Source organism: Genypterus blacodes, unplaced genomic scaffold (genome assembly GCF_046128005.1).
Source record: "Genypterus blacodes isolate CSIRO-AG114 ecotype Tasmania unplaced genomic scaffold, CSIRO-AGI_Gbla_v1 ptg000012l_1, whole genome shotgun sequence".
In the NCBI taxonomy this organism is placed as follows: Eukaryota; Metazoa; Chordata; class Actinopteri; order Ophidiiformes; family Ophidiidae; genus Genypterus; species Genypterus blacodes.
In genome coordinates, this window is record NW_027466826.1 from 4083116 (window position 1) to 4103864 (window position 20749).

Sequence of the window (20749 nt, forward strand, 5' to 3'; positions counted from 1 at the left end):
GTGATACTGGAAAGGAAAATGGGGCACAGTCTTATGCTGCTTGCCGGCCCTAAGAATAGCTCAGTGCGCAAGAAAATGATGCCGCAGCAAAGGCTGAAAAAACGTGAATGAATGAATATAATGGTAACCCCAGTATTCTGCCACTAGTGATAAATCACTTCACCCGCTTTAAACAATCCCATAAACCAATTCTGTAGATTTGATTCAGCAGCTATGGCGTCTCTTGGCAGAATAACGAACATTACTGTTCTTAATATTATGTTTCACCTTCTAGAAATGTAGAAATGATTGGGTGCATTCATTCACAATACACCTGAACACATTGGCATGAGTTAAGATAAGTGCGTACATGTAGACACAACACTGCCATTACGACACTGCAAAGCCTGTTTGCCGAGTTCCAGCAGAGGGAAAAACAAGGGTGTGCATCGGCGGTTGTGCAAAGATATCTGAGTTTATATGCAGTTGAAAAAAATCCAACAGAGAGGCTTTTAGATCAATGAACAGAGAGCTACTCATGTGCGCTTATGAAATAGAGTAGCTGAGATGAGGAAGGTATCACCATCCTGTGAAAGTTACAATTTGGTGTTAAGTCACTGTTGGCAAGTAAACCTCAACTCAGCAGATAATGAGACAAAGATACAAATCTGGTTTGTTTGCTTTCCTTGCCACACATTTTCTTCATATACAAACATATCCTTGTTGTTGGTGTGATTAAAAAAAAAGATAGTTAATACATATAAAACGTGCCCAGTTGTGTGTGTGTGTTTTTGTTCTTCTTCTTCATGTCTTTTTTCTGTTGCCTCACACAGCACAATACACGTGTCATGTCTACGCTACATGTCGGTGTCACCAGTTTACTCTAGGAGGGGGCCCCCGCCGATCGAGGGTCCACAATCGTCATGGGGCTGGGTGTGGTGTCACATCCTTTATCTCCGCCCTGAGGTGCCTGTTTAGCCTAAATACGCGTGTGTTCCGACTTAGTTAAACCATATCGTCATTACTTCACGTATTTTTATTTCTTTTCTCTACTAGTGCAAAATGGCTACATACAACGTGTCTTTCTTGTAGGTAAAAGTGAAAGCGATGCACATTACACGATGCAAAATAGGGGCTGTTCGTGCGCGTTCGCCGGAGCTCATGGGCTGCGGCAGTTGCCAGGGGAGATAGGAGGGGAGGGGTTTTGATTGGCTGAAGTGGGCCTGTTGCTATGGCGACGACAAGGGGTTTGGTGGCGTTGCCGTGTGCGCTGTGTGATCTGCGCGCTGCATGTATGGAGGAAGCAGCTGCTGATCTGATCTCTGACATTGTGCGAGACAGACATCTGAATTAAACTGCGCGTATTTTCGTCGTTGAACGTACTTCTTTAACGGCGCGGCGTACATGATTGTAAGTATTATTTCGTCTTTTATTGATTTGTTACGTCCGCAGACGTTTGTGAATGTGCGGTATGTGTTCCGAACACGCGAAAAGTAAATGTGGTCAAGTGACTTTGCTTAGAACAGCCAGCATGGCAGATCAAGCGACAGCATGTGGCCAGTAAGCTAGCGTTCACCCTACTTCTCTCTTTTTGTTTGTAGTTTTGAAGCTTACACAACAGAAATGGGGATTTATCGCACTTCCGAAACGAGTTGTTGTTACGTTCATTCGACTACAACCACCAGAATATAGACAATTAACACTTAAACGTTGAGCTAAGGGCTAGCGTTGGAATTACCTTCACTGACCCCGCGAGCGGCTGCTAACGCTACTTTGCTCCGTGATTCAGCTACATTAGTAACGCTATAGTGAATTGGCTCCCATCAAGCTAAGCTAAACAAAAGTAACGAACAAAAGGAGTAATAAGTTTCTTCATAACCGGTCCAATTTGTGGGAAAGTATTGTGCAACAGTCCACGTCATTACGGCGTAACTTTGTACTCGTCGTTGTGTGGCTGTGGTTGTTTTTGAGTGTGTGTAGTGTTGACCTCGTAGTGATTTATGTCACGGTATATGTAGCGTTAGCGTGTAGTTTCCATTGTACATAAGTCTGATTTGTTACGGAGCTTGTTCACTCAGCTACAACACTTTCGCTTTATCCTTTCTCCGCCAGCTAAGACTCGCTGTATTTCAATGTTGCTGCTTTGTGTGAAGGCACTCGTGTAATAGTGGAGCCGTGTGGGCTTTAAACCATTTTGTTGGTGTTCATTTAAGACGTATAGTGTCGTGATACTTGGTGTGTATGTTTGAGTGTTTCATGTGCATCGTTGGTGTATCAGAGGCAGGGAGGCTACGTTGGCTAGCTAAGCACATGATGTAATGGATTATCACAAGATTGTCCCAGATACAGAACGCTGCACAAACAATGCCCGAGTGATGGAAAAATGTCTATGTTTAATCCACTTGTGTGTAGTGTATATTTTGTCATTAAATAGGCCAAATAATGGTTGTCATCCCCCTTTAATCTGATGTTGCCTGCCTGCCCTTCAGTGCTCTCTAACTGATGTTGCATTTACTGGATTTGACTCACTTTCTATAAATTCATGATGTGCTCGGATGTTTTGGAAAATCTTATCTCAATTTTCTTTGTACTAGATGGAGATAGTTCATTTCTTCTTGCTTTGCAGTTGTTATAACCCTCACAACAAAGAAACAAGGAGATTAAAAGGGGGGAAACCTAAAGCTGACACAATAAATCTGCCATTATTGTATTGTCAGAATTTCATGACGATATCGTAGATCACAAGCATCTGTTTGTGTTTGTTGTTGTCGTTGTTTGTGGTCTTCCCATGTGTCCACTTCCCATATGTGTGCTTGTGTGTACAGGGCCTCTGAAGGGTAAGTAGTTTTGCCTCCCAGAATAGACGAGGGCCTGCTAACTTTACTGACATTCATAACTATAAATAAATCCTGTCGTAACACAGTGATGGCGTTATTGCTGACATGAAATGGATGTAATGAGCAGCACGGGGTTCTAAACAGTGGGATCATCTTTAGGTCATCACCGTCTGAAGGCTATTAATATGACTGGAATGAGCCTTTCAGACGTAGTATTTACAATGGTTGCCTTGTAGATGATAGTATTCCACGGGTGGTTCCTCCTCTTCAGTGAGAGGTAAAATAGAAGATTTGTCTTAGGTGCCTGCTCACATGGCTGTATGGTTGAAATTTAAACTTTACTGACAGTGACAAATGTACAATCAGTAACTGTGACAAGCGATTACATCACTGATAGCGTTATTTTTGTATTGTGAGCCGAGCATTGCCCCGGCAAAATCTGGTCAGAAAATCCTGAGATTAGCCTTCTTGCTCAACATACTTAATTGGAAAAGATCAGAGTTAGACCGTTAAACATGTCTTGAAAGTCTGATAATGACCTAACAGTCACATGTTTTTAAGATGGAGTTATGTCTGTGTGTGTGGACATGTTGTTTATAGAGTTTTCCCATTAGGGATACCCCCGAAAGCTTTGAAAATGCCACACTTCAGTATCACAACCTGTTAAACACATTGGTGTCCGTTTTTCATTCCAGTGCACCGAACTAGTGGTAATAGTAGTCTGCATAATTCCATGAAAACAAAGGCATCTTTAGCACAGCGTTGAGAATGAAGTGAATGTGTGAGGTAAATACATTAGGTGGACTGCAGTACCATCCTGTTGTTCACTTAGCACAGCATACTGAATAAGGGAAACCAGTGTGGAATATTGGATTTTAGCTCCTATTACCCCCTATCTAAGCAAAGACTGATACAGGAACTGCTATTCAAAATGGTTGATTTTGCCCTGTAATCAGCTTTATCACAGAATAATGTACTCTGACCCAGCGTAAATTAGAGGTTGTGTCCTCAGAAAAAAGCCTCCGCGTTCTTTTGTAAGCACACCACCGACTGTGGTCTGAAGTATGTTCAAGCTGACCCATCTGGTGGAAACTTTAAGGATTATTTAACTTGGTCTGTAGAATAAGTAAATCCTGTGAGACAAAGCCAGGATGTTAGATTGGAAGTGTCCATTTTTGTAACTTAAAGAGGTAGAGCGGCTGACTAATACAGTGACTTCATTCCCCACATGATGCAGCCTGTCCTCACTGTCTGTTGTGTTTGTATGAATCGCGTTGACGTCCCTCTACCTTCCTTTGTGTGGTCTCCTGTCGGTAAATTGAACAGTCATATATCCATGTGGGATCTATAACATATCAATCAGCTCTGACTCTCCGTGCTGACATTTGCCTATCCGCTCTTGTGAAATTGACTTGTTTTTGCGAAATGCTCTCAGCGTAGTTTTGTGGTGATTGAATACTGGGATCGGAGCTTTGCGTGTATCTGCCCCGAAGAAAGGACATCCCCATGCACTGCTGTTGTCTCGGTTCTGTGATATTCCTATTCTGCTAATTGAAATTGGTTGGCAGCTCTGCTATGGAAGGCACATTCATACGTGTGTAGAGGCGTACTCTTCGCCTTCTTTGGGTCTCAAGATGACGAGGATGCGCTATTTGATCATATCATTACAGCAGCTAAACCGTCAGAATCAGATTTTATGCCCAAACATGTCAGGGAACAGCTGGCCTTTTTTTTTTAAAGACTGTTGAAAGGCTGCTGTTGTTAATTTCACTACATCAACAACAAGACAAACAGGTTGAAATTTGAATCTCAACCTGTCCAAAAAAGATATGCTTTAGATGAGAATGTTTAACTTTTGATAACAGGTTTTTCCTCCTTATTCCAGGAAGCTCTGTTTGTGTTTACAGAACGTCAACATGTGCACAGTAAATGTTCCTGTTGTGACGCCCCGTAATCAGTTTGATTTATTGTTTTACATCTCTAAATTTGTCACGGTGATTACGTGTTGAATCTATCGGGGGAACAGGCCCCTTCCTCTCTTCTCTGGCAGCCCCCAACTGACGGTCCTTTGCTTGTCTCATTTCTGATGGGTTGGACTGGAGATGCAGCTCATTAGAGCCCGCCTCACAAAAGTGACCCTTTCCTTGATTGAGAGAGAGGAAGAGGGAAGGATGGCTGTGTCCTATATCACAATGGGCCTTTGTCTTGTCACCCCTGGGTGAATTAACCGGGTTTATTTAATTGAGATGGCAGTGTGACAGCAATGGCATAGGCTGGCCAGCTTGTGTGTAAGAGATGAGGATCTGCGGGGGGTAAACGGTGAATATCGTTTCACTTTACCCAAATTGAAATCAGTGCTTACCCAGGTAGCACAGATAACTTAAACAATCCTGCCTTAATGTGTAGTTCTGATACAACATAGTGTACATTGTTATTCGAATCAAATCGTGTTGAAATTGTGTTTACACCATGACCCCGAGGGAGCTCATTTGACTAGAGCATGTCTAGAACTTTTCTATTTTTAAATGTCTGACATTGGCATCAGAACACCTTGGTAATGTATGGATAAAAAGCTAAATTAACTCTTAAGTGTGGTGGTGTGGTGGACTTGTAGCCTAAAGTAACTCTAGCACTAGTCTCACTGTTTACTCGAGCAAAAGGTCTAACAGAGGCCGTACACCTGTAGCACTGTGAAATGTGTATGTTGTCTCACCTTGGATGGAACAACTTCCCAGAGGAAGAACGTCAGGTATCACTAACTCAGACGTGATGTGATTGTTTGAGTTGCCCTTTGTAATTAAGAACTACATTTTATTTAGTTTTGATTCTTGCATTGTTGCTTGTGATAACACAACTCGTCAATGTAGAAAAGTAGCAGTTTTTAAAATCCAAAAAGTGTGTATTGTTATTGCATTAATATTTAAAAATGTGAACTGATACCCAGCCGTAGTAAAAAGTGCAGACTGATAACAAACCGGTAGTACCGAGTTTACAACAGACTCGTTGTCTCTGCTCCTTCCGACTCTCTTATGAATTATTCTGTATAGCTTGATTGTGATTAAGGAATGTAGACTATTCTAATCTTCCTGGAAGGATTTTTTGGCAGTGCATGTGTTGCATTTGTAAGGAAATAACTACTGTACAAAAGAACAAACTCCTCGAAGGGTTTAGGTTGAAAGGAGTATGAGACTGTGAAAGGCACATTAACCGATATCTCCACAAATATACTAACTTTAGCAGTGGGTATGTTTGAAGGATATGAGGTTCTTCCCCATGTTGAGTGCTTGTGTTTGTACACTGGACTAAAGCCACATGACCCCACGAGATAAGGTTTCACTGTTGGCTAAGGCCTGTACTTTGGAAGGCGCTCGCCAGTTGTGAAAATCATGCAAGTGCAATTCTGCGCCCTGTCCAAGTTGGTGTCTCTGCTCACCATCACCATCGGTATTTATTGTTTTGTAATGGGATATACACTGAACAGTACATAAAGGTTGGACTTAAACTTTGGTTGTGTGTTATCAGCACTGTGTCTGCTTCAGTCTATAAGTATACATGTGTTGGAAACGACAGAATGCCAAAGTAAACACCGCTGTATCAATAACTGCTACCTCTAGGCTTCTTTGCTGCTCCAGTCCACTGTTTGGGTGCAGAACGGGCCCGACTCTCTTTGTGTGAAGTCTGAATTTGTTTTCTGAAAATGAACTTCCTCAACAGGCAGGAGGTGTTTCCTTCCCTCCCAATTCCTCTGTTTGAAACTGTGAGGTGAATACTGAGCACTTCTGAAACATGACTAGAGCAAAAACAACTGCTCCTTTGTACCGGCACAATGTGGGGCCAATTGCAATGCTTTTGTGCAAGCTTTTTCGTTTGCTTTCACCTCTGGCACAGAATAGATCTTTTAAATCCATTGAGTAGTTTTATTTGGGAAAGGTAGACTCTTTATTTTCGTTACTGAGGTTTTACTGTAGCCGTAGAAGCCTTCACAGTATGGATGCCTCATTTGTTGTGACGTCATTTGAGCGTCACGTAAAATTAGGTAAAGGTCTGTGACTTACTCTCTTTCTCTGATTGTCGGTTGTCTGTCTGTCTGTCGGTCCGTCCCTTACCTAAATATCAGTTCGGGCTTCAAATAACAGCTCTTGCCATGGGGCTTTGTGACACACCTTTGTGTATCCATTACAGAGGTGTAACTGGTTTGTGTCAACTGGTTTAGTCCTTGTGATGAGGGTGTGGTGGAGTACACCTGTGCACGAACACAAAGCGGTTTCATAGTCTTTGGAGTTTTGGTTTAGTTGTGCTCTGATGTCCATTATTAAAATGTGAAAATATATTGTATCTTCTATTTACTAACCGGAACTTGTTTGGCTCGGTTACCTGTAATGTACCGTCGTCGCTCAGAGGTGCCACGACATCCAGGTTGGCCTTGTCATTCCTCTGTGCCTCTTTGTCAGACAGGTTTGAGGAGAAAGGCAGCAGACTGCTGGCCTCAGCATTTTCCGCCTGTATTGATCTCCCACATTAGGCTCTCTCTTCATGCACAGACATGAGCACAATTGCTTCCCTTACAACGCTGGCTGCCTTGGCAACTGAGTCCTGATCGTGAGATTCTCTCTCTGAAAACATCTCAACCAGCAAGTCATCATTTTGGTGCAGTTATCACCTCCTTTACATTCCCCCGTAACACATGTGACGTACAGTATTAAGGCAATACTTGCCACTTAAGGTGATCTGTAAGTGTCTTTGTGTATTTTTTGAATAGGCTAAGTACTTAACAGGATAAAAGAGCAGGTTGAACGGGAAAAAAATGTGCTTTGGCACCTGCTGTTAGTGGCTGCCTGTTTGCACATGAATATGATCAGGCTGGCGGTGCGTTAGGCTATTTTAACTTGCAGATGAGCCATTGGGTCAGCACCATGGCTGCTTTGGTGTATTTTCAAGGATAAGCTGCAGTCAACAGGCCAGTCCAGCTCATTAGCTCCCTCTCCCCTCGCCACTCTTTACACACTAGTGTCCCATTATCTATCGCATTCCCAGCCGCCTCTCTTTGATGCTTTTACACAAGAGCAATGATAACGGTGATCATCATAACAGCAGCCTTAGCTGACCAACAGCAACCAGGTTTTGTTTTGCTGGATGCTGAGCGGCTTTTTCATCTGCCCAAACTAGCTCTTCATATTCAAATGGAGGAATTCCGAAGGAGCTAGAGGAAGATAGACGCTCTCAGGCACCCTGTGGTGCGACTGAGAGGTTAGCGTGAAGATTTGTTTTTCTAAATTGTGTTTTAATGTTTCCCAGATTCTGTGTTTTCCATTTTTTTTCTGGAATACATGTTTTCCATTTTACTCCCAAGTTTAAAATGTGTGTCTAATCATATGAATTCATAGAAGTCTGAAGAATTTCTATTCCACCACACCTTTGAAGTATAAACGAAAGTGCAATTATAGCAATTGGACAGCATAAGGTTGTTATTTTGAAACTGAACTAAGATGAAGACAAATCAAAATTAATTTTATTGATTTAGTTCATTGATAAACTTGATCAGTTTATTTGACAGTGCACATGGCAGCACATGAACAGAGCTGTGTGTCTATGTTGTCCATCTCAGATTTTCTTTACGGAGAACTGAGGTGGTTTTATTAGTCAATGACTCACTCACCTATGACTTTGTTTCTCCAACACTGAAGTTTTATGCCATCATTTCATCAACTTCAATAGATTGTTCCCTCTTGTGGTCCTTGTGGAGGACTGCTTCCATGTCGTGTCATGCCATCGCCCTCCCCCTCAAGCGACAAAACACATTTAACCACACCTCTAAAATAAACGTAAACGACTTCCTTGACACACCTGTGCTTGTGTGCGGTTACTCTGGGACATTATTGCTTGCCACCAGTATGTATTGATCAATAATGTCATCGTGTCTTAAAGTCGTAAAGAACAGCTTTGTGGCGGTTGTGTTGATTATTCACAATGTGACTGGCACCCCTATCAAACAGCGCCCAGTCTCCTGCACACGTCCTTTATCTTTCTCAATTTGTCATAATCCAAAGCATTGGTATCTGGCCTGGACACAGAGCTAACCGTCTCAAATACTTTCCCATGGGTGACTGAAACTAGACCTGTCTGTCCGCTTTGCCCCTTTGTCGATTTGTGAAATCACCTGGAGAAAGTACCCGTGTCCTGTCAGGATACATCTTTTGTTGTTTTGAGACCTTGTAGTCTGATTTTCTTTTAACACCAATGTGCAGCTCTCTTGCTGCTTGACATATCTGATTGCTCTACTTTGCTGAGAGCTGTGATTCATCCAAGACTGATGATAACTTAAACAGCCTATCGCACTGCCGCTGAGCCGCTGCTGTTTGCCTCACTCTCTACCCCGCTGTTGCTCATTTGGTCTCTTTCTTTAGCTCTTTCTCTCTTATTCTGCTCTTCCATAAAAGGATCCCCCTATTGTTATCGCTCTCCTGCGTTCGCTCTGTCTCTCCACTCGTGTTCTTTTGACTTTGGCCTGGAAAAACTGCTCCGCTGTGTTTTGTTCTCGCTGGCGTTCGGATTCAGCGAGCAGAAGTACTTGAAGCACGCAAGGAGTTTGCCTTCAGTGGCGCTGACTTGTTTTAAGACAGGGGTTAAAGAAGTCAAGGCTGTAGATGTACAAGCCGGGCCTCACTGAGAAAATGAATGGTAATTTTGTGAATGCACAGCTGCCTTGTTTCACCGCCTGGCTTTGACAAACAGATTTTTTGTAAGTCGCATAAGTGTGCTTCCACTCCTTCTGCCGTCTCACCCACTCCTTAAACACTCAAGACTTTTGACCCAATTCCTATGTCGTCACAGAATCGAAAACCCACTGTACACCTTCCCCACCACAGACTTTGTTCATTTCCCCTACAACCTCCCAACCCTGTCCGCTCTCGGTCCTGATACGGAGCATCTCGGACCACCCCAGACCAGAGCATCTGGTGTCCGCATACAGTACAGCAGGAGCATTTCATCACAGGGTGGCTGCTCAGCGGTCGTCTGTGGCAGTGCCAGCCAGGGTGGATTACTTATTTTGTTGTTGACTCATGTTTGTCGGATTTCTGCTCTTAATTGAAGGGACAGCATGGTTGTCATGGTGACAACAAGGCCTTGCAGCTTGTTGTGGGCTAAGCCAAGGAGTGGTCTCTTTGTACCCTTGGCAAACAATTCGGCAAGACCAAGCCCGGATCTCCTCTATTATATTATATTTGTATTATACACTTTTAGGCACTATTTGCAGTTGATAACATAATCAGGAGCTTATAATATCTCAGCATTTATGCGTAAGGGGGCCATCTAGCGTTTTACTCTGTGTTCATTAACAATAGTAATTCAAGTTTATTTTAAACACCGTCTCCCAGAATTGCTCACCACAACAGGATAAAAGCGTTTTGACACTCGTATATGTAGACGCATTTCTTCCCGCGCCGTGTAATTACATTACATTTCCGTTGATTAGATATGGCTGATGTATAAGATGGCGCGGCGCGATTTCTACTCCTCAAAAAAAAATAAGCTAGTCACGCTAATGAACCATGAGAGCGTCTCATGTTGTATTGGTTAATGATATCTGTCTTGTGGTAATGGTGATTTTCCTGGTGCTGTTTAATGACCGACAAATCCCCCCCGTCTGTAGCCTCTTTATGCTACTTATTCTGGCCTGTGGCAAATTGAGACTTGATCCTAGATGAATGCAGATCAGTGTTAAAGTGCCATCATCCACTCTCTAAGATGGAGGCCTTCCACTTACTCCTGTAGCCGTGGCTTATTTTGCTCGGATGGTTTCATGCTCATCTACACATAACGAGCAGCTGCTTCTTCGGTTAAACGAGGTGGGTGTCAAGGAGTGGAGCCGTAAGTCGCTTCACTTTCTTGAGAGGACCTCCTCGACGGTCCTTGGCTGGAGTCAAGAGAGGAGCGCTGAGAGCCTCTCTGTCGTCACAAGGCGCGGAGGAGAGGGAATGGAAGTGGACAGGGCACGGCGACAGGAAGCGATCCTCTAGGGAAAACTTAAGGACACAGAGCTCAGAGGAGAAGATCATTCTAGCATGTCTCGTCCAGTTATTAAATTCGAAGAACTGTGTTTTTAAATTGTCTCGCACACAATAACTGTTATTGCGTTGGATGTGCTCTGACATATTGATGATTAACAACCCATTCTCTCTCTCTCTTCTCTCTCCAGACCTCTTTGATTTAATGGGTCCAATAATTGGGATGTCGCCAGATAAGAAAACGGAAATTCCGGGTATGCAAGAGGAGCGGACGGGGCTCAGAGGTGTTTGCGGTGTTGGAACGCTGCCCGAAGCGGAGTGTGCGTCCAGTCCGTTGGCAACCAGCGTAGATCGCACCGGGGGGTCGGAGGATGAGGAGTTGACCAACCTCAACTGGCTTCACGAGAACCTGCTCCAGAACTTCACTCTAGGGGGACCAGAAGCTCAGCCAAGCGGCAGTCCCCTCTTTGACATAGAGGGCGACTTTGGAGCTAACCAGGGCCCATCATCCTCTTCGTCATCTTTAGCACACAGCAGAGGCAGAGAACGGGACTCGTTGAAATCCAAGCCTCCTTTCTCTTTCTCGCTCCTCATCTACATGGCCATTGAGCAGTCGCCCAGCAAGTCTTTGCCAGTTAAAGAGATCTACGGCTGGATACTCGAGCACTTCCCTTATTTCTCCAATGCTCCCACTGGCTGGAAGAACTCAGTGCGTCACAACCTATCCCTAAACAAATGCTTCCGAAAGGTGGAGAAGAGTTTAGGAAAGGTAAGCTTACAAACTGTGCCTGACTTCCATACACTTTGCATGTATAAAACTACGAACCTGCAATATTTACTCAATTCGAATGAACACTGCTGCTTGATTGTTGTGAGAATTTGAGGATTTTAGCCGCTTTTGTCTTTTTCTATGGGGGAAATGGAGTCTTTTTCTGTTGCAAAATACTGTTGGCGAACCGAAAGTTGCAAGGTAAAGCCGCAGTGTGGCTCATGTGACTGTAACACAGCCGCAGGGACCTCTGACTCTGCTGCGATAAGGGTGGAATCCAGTCAAGGTCACAGAAACTCCTTCAGAGGAAATGCAAACACAGCACACCAAGATAGGACTTTATCTCCTGAAGCACAACGAGGTAGTGAAACTGTTTTACCAGGCAGAGCACCAGAACGAGTCAGAGATGTCATGGTGCCGAGGCGAAGTGGGCAGCAGGATTCTGCGTAAGGTCTGCAAATGAAGTATCTGTCGCTGGTGCGCATGTCGGTTTTAGTCCCGTCCTCTGACCAAGAGAATGGAGAAGTTGACTACATAAGCACATTCAGCGTTACGTGCATTCTGCATAAAAATGTGTTAAATGTTTCTGAATAGAGGGGAACAGGAGAGTTACAGGAATAACTGCAAAGAGGTCCTTCTCTTTTTAGACCGTTACTGACCGGTGATGGTGCTGGTGAGTTTCCTTAGGGTTTCAAAGGTGACAAAGTAGTTTGACAGAGTGAAAGAAAAGGTTGGAAAGGGATGACGTGCCACACGAGTCAGACTTGCATCCAATTTGAATGTGCTACTCGCATTTGCAAGTTGTGTCTTTCTACACTAATCCGTCGAGTTTGTTCCGTCAACATGATCCTCAGTATGAGCTGTAGTGTGTGTGTGTGTGTGTGTGTGTGTGTGTGACCAGGCGTAGTGTGTGTGTGTGTGTGTGTGTGTGTGTGCGCGCCTGGATAGCAGCTGATATTTGTGGGTAACACTCAGCGAGTAGTGACATGGTGCTCGGCAGGCCTGTGCGCATGCAGGTGCGCAGTATGAGCTGTTCTTCTGCTGAGAGACCAGCACCAGTTTCACATGACACTGGCTGGTGGTTTCCGTTGCCATGGAGACATTTCCTTCTTCCTGCATCAGGGCTCGTTGGTAATATGAGTCAAGGTTATTCTCCTCCTCTCTCTCTCTCTCTCTCTCTCTCTCTCTCTCTCTCTCTCTCTCTCTCTCTCTCTCTGGCTCTGTCCCTCTCCCTCCCTCCTCGCCCCTGTCTCTTCCTAGACAGGGTAAGAATACGCCACCGTGAGAGGGAGATGCGGCGGTTTTCATTCAAGTTGTTAGTGCTTCCCGGTTCTTCATTTGTTGTTTATCTCCTTAAGATTTCTGCCAAGCAAAATTAAATACAATGTAATGGAGTGTGTGCAGTATTTATAATGCTCATTTACAGTTTTTTTTATTTGGATCTTGCTGAATTCCAAAGAAATGCTTCATAATAGCAAAATACTTCTAGTAAAAAAATGTGTTGTCAAAAGCACAGTCCGCTTTTGGTCCAACACTGACAAATGGCACATTCTGGGATACAACGTTTGTTTAATGTATATCACATTGTCAGTGCTTATGTTGTGTACCAAGTTGCACTCAAATACAACTCCCAAACTTTTTACTGTCAATCATGCTTCATTCATCAATTGGCCAACCCTCATGCCCGTTTGCATGGTGAAAGTCACAGATTGCATCCACATTTACTCTTTCAGTTTGTAGCCACTGATACGGTCCGTCTTCCTGTAAAGGTGGAGTCAGACGTTTGATTGCGTCATGTCTTTGTTTTTGTCTCTTTTTTTTTTTACAGGCCAATGGAAAAGGTTCCCTCTGGTGTGTTGACCCCGAGTATCGGCCCAACCTCATCCAGGCCCTTAAGAAGCAGCACTTCCCTGCCGCACATGCCTTCTGCACACCGCCCGCCTCCCCACCCAGGTGAATATCACGTCGGAATATCGGTCGGGAAAGAAACGGAGCTGATGCATCCATCAGTCGGCGGAGTTCTCCTTGGTTTTACACGTGATGATTTGTAAAGAAGTCGTAGTTGATCCTTTGAAATTTGACTCAATTTGTGGTCCTCTCTCTTCTTCGCTGTATTGCAGTGCCTCCTCACCCCCTCGTCATCTCTTCCTACAAGGCTGCTCATTCAAAGGTGAGACCACAACATTGGAGAAATGCCTGGGACATTTTTTGACATGGCTACCCTGTAGGAAATTCCACAGTCAGTGCAGTTTTTTAGTTTGTGTTATGTTGCTGTTGTACATTTCAATCACAGAACATTCAGCCCCACTACGCTTTTTACCCTCAACATTTTGGTTCGTCTTTATGCTTTCAAGTCATTGATGCCTCATGTAGACCATAATAGTGAGAGCTCCCTGTCGATGTCTCAGCCCCCCCCCCCCCCCCCTTCCCCCCTCCTCCACCCCACCCCACCCCAGTCTCTTGGTTTTGTAACCTTGACGACAGGCATAGGTTCTGCCGGTGCAGAGTGTTGAGCACTCAGTCTCACTGTAATCATTAATAATTTAGAGCCCCAGAAGTGAGCTATGAGGCTTTTAGACACTTTGTCAGGTCTGAAAAGATTGGATGCACTCCTAGTATCCATGGATTGCATTTATCCTCTGGTTTGTTTTGGAGACTCGTTGCTTTTTTTGGATAGCCAATCTATTCAGAAAGGATTGTGAGGTCGCTATGTCCCCCCCTTCCTCCCCCCCCCCCCCAAAAAAGAAAGGAACCTCTGCCTCCACCTAAAGACGCCGTACTGCTCTGCTCTCACACCGTAGGACTGACCATCATGCATGTTCTCGTCTCTTCCAGAGTCTGACATTGATGCTGCCACTGCCATGATGCTCTTAAACTCTGCCCCCGGGCATCGCGTTGACCCATGTAAGACAACTCCACAGTCAGCCATGTTATCACAGACACTTCCTACTCTTTGTCTCGTCCTCCTTGCATACCACCATGCCATTGCTTTAAATGTCTTTTTATTTTGTGTTCTCTTCAGTGTGTAATGTCTCTGAGATGTCTGTGTGAGGTGTAGAGTTTAGAGAGAGGGGGGACGCCTGACCACAGAAGAGTCTAAAGGAGTTTAAAATGCACTCTTAACTCAATTGGGAGCCCAGGAAGACCAGCTAGAATGGGAGTAATGTGGGATGTCCTATTGGCTTCAGCTAAAAGCCTCACAGCAGCATTTTGAACAGTCTGAAGCCGATTTAAGGTTTTATTGAGACAGATTAAAAAAGGAATGGAGTAATCTTAGAGAGAAGAGATGAATGACCATTTCAATCTCAGTTTGAGACACTTCAGTTTGTTTCCTCAAGTGGATTTACTCACTTTACTTAGCTTAGACGAGATGAGTCTTGGTTCTCCTTTGTTGTTGTGTCAACACAGAAAGATCAATTGTGTGTCTTAGTTTCAACCCACAAAAATACAAATCAATTCAAGACGCTTATCTAGTTCTACTTTGTAAAATGACACAAATTCAATCGAGTTTTTACCAAAACCACTTTTAGTTTTACTTAACTACCATTGCAATGTTTGTTTACTTGTAATAACTTGCATTATGTAGACAGTATTTGTTTTGAAAGTTACTTGAATGTACTAGAATGACAAGGGATTACAATCTTAATGTGATAAAGAAGGAGGAGCGGTGTGATAAGGTAACGCAAAGCCACGAGATATTAAAGCACGGGACTTTGATCGTGAAGTCGTAAACACAATAGCAATGCAGTATGGGCTCCTCTGCCACAGACGACATGGAACAAGCAAGCCCCTCCTTCCATTGTGCATTTAAGGTGGCACTGGCAAATCATAAACAAAGTGACCCCTGAAGCAGCACCGGTACCTGGACTCCACAGACGCCAGCACGTTTCTTTTTCCCATGGGATGATGTTGCAGAGTTCAGCGTACCGGTACAGCTGCAGGAGTCACAGCCAATAATGTAAACGTTGAGTTCTGCATAGGTTTGAGTGTCATTACTAGTTTAAAATGCCTTAAAATTGCTTTATTAATATCCATGATGTCCTATCACATCCTTTGTATTGGCAAGATCCGAGGATATGATATCACATGACCGCAACTTCCAGTATGTATCTCTGTCCCATGCTTTAATAAGTTGTGGCTCTCCTTCTCCACAGTAATTGTCCTTTAGATCCTTTTGCATTCACGTGTTGGTGTGCTGTCTTCACCCTTTGCGTCTTCTGCTCCCCCTCAGGCAATTCTGACGCTCCACTGGACCTCTCCAGACCGGACTCTGTCCTCGTGAGCAGTGATCCAAAGCAGGACCACAACTACAGCAGCGTCGCCCTGCAGCGCTGCTCCTCTCGTTCCTCCTCCTCCTCCCTGTCCTCCCTGGACGAGGGAGGCTGCGACCGCGGCCAGTCCCGGCGCGCCGGCAGTGAAGGCTTCCACAGCGACGAGGACTCGGATCTCTGGGACGGCAGGGGTCTCCAGCCCTCCCCGCGGCGCCCGCCTCCCATCAAGTGGCCCGCCGGCAAGAGGGCGCGGCGCGAGGCCAAGCCGGAGGTGGACGAGGAGCTAAAGGAGGCAGCTGGCTCTCTGTTGCACCTGGCAGGTATACGCAGCTGCATGGAGGGCTCCAAACGCACTGTCAAGAGCACAAAACTGAACAGGAAATAAAGATTTTTTTTTTGTCCACCCCCCTACTCTTCCTCCACCACCCTCCATCAGACTCCGGACCCTGTGAACCCTAACCTCTGAACCCCTGATCGTGTGTCCCAGTGTGCCTCCTTCTCCTTATCTGATCGTTCATTGGCCATTTTGAGCCTTTTTTTTTGTTTGGGATATTCCTGTCCAACAAAACAAATGGCAATAGCATCGTTCACACAGGAGAACAAAGCCATATAGAGACTTTTCTAACTCGGGGGGGGGGGGTAAACTGCTGGGGGCGGGTTTGTTTTTTGGGGGCTGTGGAGAAAAAAACCCATCAAGATACCTATCCAAAATTGACCTGCCTGCTTCTGTCGGATTTAGACGATTGCGATTCAAGAAATTCCTCTTGAAAGACAAAAAAAAAAACGGGAAAAGCTCAAGGTTTTCTAACTCAAAAGCGTTGCATGCTTCCTCCTTAAACCTGTATCCTCTTCCAAGTGAATCTATTTATGAAGCGAATGAGTGCATGTTTGTAACAAGACAAAATCTAACCTCCTGGTGTAATCAGTTCCTCTTTTTCTTTTTTTTTTTTTTTTGAGCTAAAGAAAAGAAAAAGAAAATGCCACTGTTTTGAAAATTGTGCTCTATAAATGCTCTTTTTGAGAGAGCTGCAATAATAAATCCACAACCTTAACTTTTTAACATAATTTAATGGTGGCATTTTTTTGAGTTTTGAGTATGCAGGTTGAACCTTACTTTTTAGAAAGAATGAATGGAGTAGTATTATGATCTTGTTATGTGCTAAACTTATTACACGTGAGCCCCCATCCCCCTCTCCTCCCCCCTCCCCCCCCCAAAGGCTCTCTTTCAGGATTAGCAAGATGCGGAAATAGTATTACTCTGCCACTGCCAAATTTAGTTGCAAAGTTAGCTATTCTACTGCGCTCAAAGTTTTTTTTTGTGTGACCATTACAATGCTATAGAAAGGAAAAGTTGTGTTTCATTTGTTTTTTTTGTATGTTGCAAATCCACTGTCAAACCCCATTCATTCATTCATTCATCATCAGTATGTTTTTTTTGACATTTTATTATTGTCCGGACACGTGACGTCGTCGTCGTCGTTTTTCTGTTTCCTGTGCCGACGAGCCTGAGCAAAGTGAACGATATTCACTTCTGTTGTCGTAGGCTGACAATTGTTGTATTTGTATGTTATCATTCTTGTGGATGTAGACCTGAGATGACAACAACCATGACAGAAACAATTGCTTGAGAGGGCTTAATATTTTTTTTTACTGACAAAGTAATGATTCTGCTTTGCATCGGTCCCGATTGGTGTAATGATAAAGATTTTTCCATGTAACGGCTTCGACTTACGACACGTTAACCCTGCCCGGTTTAAGTTTGTTTCAATCCAAAGCTGGACGGGAGCAGAGATGACAGATCCTCGCCTATTTATTTGATTTTTCTTGTTTGATTATACTTTTCTATTCTGATCTGTCTGATCCGGTGTCCAAGTGAATTCGCCTGTTGAAGAAAGGTGTGTCTATTTTTTTGTAAGAACCCCATGAAAGGCTCAAATCATAAACGGCAATAGAGCATATTCAAGTGGAAAGAATCAGGAGAGGAGAGTTTAGTTTGGATTTGCTGCTCTAACGTCGTGCCCCCCCTCGCTTTTCTGACTGGCCCACTAAGTTTCTCTGCCTCGTTCTTCCTCTTAGAACAAAACGAGGAAGTGCACGCTCTTCTCAGGCTGTGAAAAGAAGTGTCTGTTGTCATTTCGACTTGCATGCAGTTCACAGAGGAGGGGGGAAGTTGCGAGCGACTTACGTAAAAAAAAAAAAAGGCCACACAGTTCTCATTTGAGCTTTTCTAAAGAAAAACTGAAAAAAAACCTACATACATGCAACATCCAACACAAAGTAGCATGGAAACGCACAATCAATACCAACACCTCTCACGGGAATAATGTAAAACTAGATTACGTCGTGCCACAGTTAGAATAGAATGCATGGGTCAGTGCCAAACATGTTCTAGTGCCACTGATGTGACACTGCAAAGGCCACGGTCACTTTCTTTTTTTTTTTTTTACCCCCTTGTTGCCACATTTTAGTTGTGATTTAGAGTAACAACGCCTTTGTTTTTTTTTTGTTTTAATCATTCTCTAACAGGAAATGGGAGAGGACTCTGGTCTGTACAGTGAATTAACCAATCGTTTGGTTTATTTTCGTCGCTTTAGAGTGGGAGCTGTTCTTAGCAGTAAAGCTGCATCTCTCAGAAGTCTGTTTTTTTTTTTTTTTTTTTTTTTTTGCATACACTGGTCTTGTTTAGCTGTGAAAAGAAAGAACAAATTGTTGTTCATTAATCATCACCTTATTTATGACATTAATTTATGGGATTATTGAATGCATCTATCAAACACTGGTCATTTCAAACGAATGACTTCCTGCTAGGCACATTTATCGTCTCTCCCTCTACGAACCCATTTTTTGATAAATGTTTTGTTTTGTTCTGCCTATTCTTTTACAGCAATGCATCCTTTCCTCTGTGAGTAAGTATTTTGCCAATGTTTTGTCTTTAGAGCAGGTGTTTTTAATTTAACCTTGACTGCCATTTTTTATTTCATTTTGCTTTTTTTGTTAGGTTGGATAGACGACATTTGATTAACATTGATTTTGAAACCTTTTGTTGCCAAAATTGATGTACAGCTGGGGAGGAAGTTTCAGATTGAGCAGACATTCCCCATGTACTGTTGAATTACTTTGAACCTGATTGAATTCTTTTTTTTACATGTGTCTTGTGTGGTTTCTGTTTAGATACTGTAACTACGTGGTTACAAATATACAAATCAGTGCTCTGTCCCATCATCTTTGTTTCAAAAACAATACTGCCACTCATAACTCATGCTTCCAAGTATTGTTTATATGCTGTTAAAATGTTTCAACATCTTTGAAGACTGGAACAGACGAACTCGGGCCCCACCCTAGGCTGCAATTGGAACATTGGGGACAACTGTTAACAAATTCTGGAAAAAAACATAAAGAATACACATTTTGATTTGTTCAATTTTTTGTATTGTTTTTGTAGCACTTGCAAAAGAAAGCCTAAGTTGTTCTTAAAGTGACAGAGACATGGAATCTGTGTTAATCAGTGGATGAGCTACCTAAAAAGTGATGGGGTCCCAGGATTCACACACCCCCACCCCAACCCCAACCCCCGCCAATTCCAGTTGCTTCACTGCTTCAACAGCAACAGCTGTTATCGAATGATTTGATTTTACAAAACTCTGTTTCAGTTAGTATGGTTATGACGAACATTTTGTTGCATTTGACAAAGCTGCCAACCCAGTATCCCAGTTTGTGTCAGTTGTCTGCCATGTTTGTTAGACCGACACACAGTTTGGTTTTTGTATGCTAACCTCTGTTGATAAAATGTTTATAAGATTTATTTTCGCCAAAGATATGCAATTGCATTATATATGGTATTACAAAAATATTAATAAAAACCTGTTCTTGTTATCACTGTGGGTTTTTATTTTTATTCTGGGCCTCTGTGTGTCAGGAGAGGCGAATAAAAGAATACAACATTCTCTCACTGCAAATAAGGCTTGACACATTTTACTCTCCAAACTCCACAACACATGAATGGTTTCACTTTACATTAGTAGCCTCTTGCTTGATTTTTGATCAACATTGCCATCTGCTGTGAAGACCAAAGCGTGAGTCCATTCTTTAGAATAGTGAGCTCTGTGTTGCCGGCCTTTCAGTTTTCACATAACCGTGTTGCAGGTGGCAAATAATTCTCACCAAGTCCTGCATTTCTGCTCTGTTTTGACTGCGCGGGCTGTGCTCAGCATTACATGTGACTGCTCCACACCTTCTTTTCCCTCCTTTCTGATGAATTCACTAACATGGCAGGCTGCCAGAAATGCACCTTTCATTAATGTAGATTCCTGGGCTGTGCCTGTGATGGATGCATCATCAGATGTTCCAACGGCACTCTTCCCTGTAAGTTAATTAGTCATGGAGGACTGTGGGATGAACACAGTGTGACCCTGAACAAGGGCTTGTCTGACTAGCCTCAGGCCCATTGGCACAGCTCTATTGTTCAATAGAGTCCTGTGTGTGGACTGGAAGAGGGGGGCTTCTCCCTACTGACTGCCTCAATTCAGCTGGAAATCAGAGCAGCATCACCTCCCCCCTCTCCCGCATGGCCCTAGCAACCACGCCACGCCGACAGTTGCCAGGCAACCAGACAATGCTGGAGCCACTGGCTGTGGTGTGCATGTGAGAGTTTGTGTTTTGCCTGTATGCATGTAATACAGGAAAGCTCAACAGAAGCTGAAAACATTTTTTTTGTTTTGTTATAAAACATTCAACCACACATAGTTTGATTGCATTTTATGTATTATGTTTAAACTTGACAGCTGCTAGAGCAATATTTACAGTTACGTTTAGTTAACATGGTGATATAATGTGGAGAAATTCTATTGAGATTGTTATGGAGTATAAGAAATTAGGTCTAAGGTCATC

At 43.5% G+C, this 20749-nt stretch overlaps 1 protein-coding gene across 4 annotated transcripts; it reads left to right on the forward strand.

Annotated features, from left to right (window-relative positions):
• Positions 1 to 994: 994 nt before the first annotated feature.
• Positions 995 to 19735, forward strand: foxn2a (forkhead box N2a). 4 transcript variants are annotated; one of them, XM_076164869.1, is made up of 6 exons: positions 995 to 1067; positions 11014 to 11591; positions 13420 to 13544; positions 13712 to 13761; positions 14427 to 14495; positions 15823 to 19735. In XM_076164869.1, exons 2-6 carry the CDS (start codon positions 11028 to 11030, stop codon positions 16245 to 16247), a joined length of 1233 nt encoding a protein of 410 aa, XP_076020984.1. In that variant the 5' UTR covers positions 995 to 1067; positions 11014 to 11027; the 3' UTR covers positions 16248 to 19735. The 4 variants fall into 4 exon arrangements, with proteins under 4 accessions (XP_076020984.1, XP_076020961.1, XP_076020977.1 ...); XM_076164846.1 differs by lacking the exon at positions 995 to 1067 and adding an exon at positions 1194 to 1389; XM_076164862.1 differs by lacking the exon at positions 995 to 1067 and adding an exon at positions 1510 to 1539.
• The last annotated feature ends 1014 nt before the right edge of the window (positions 19736 to 20749 follow it).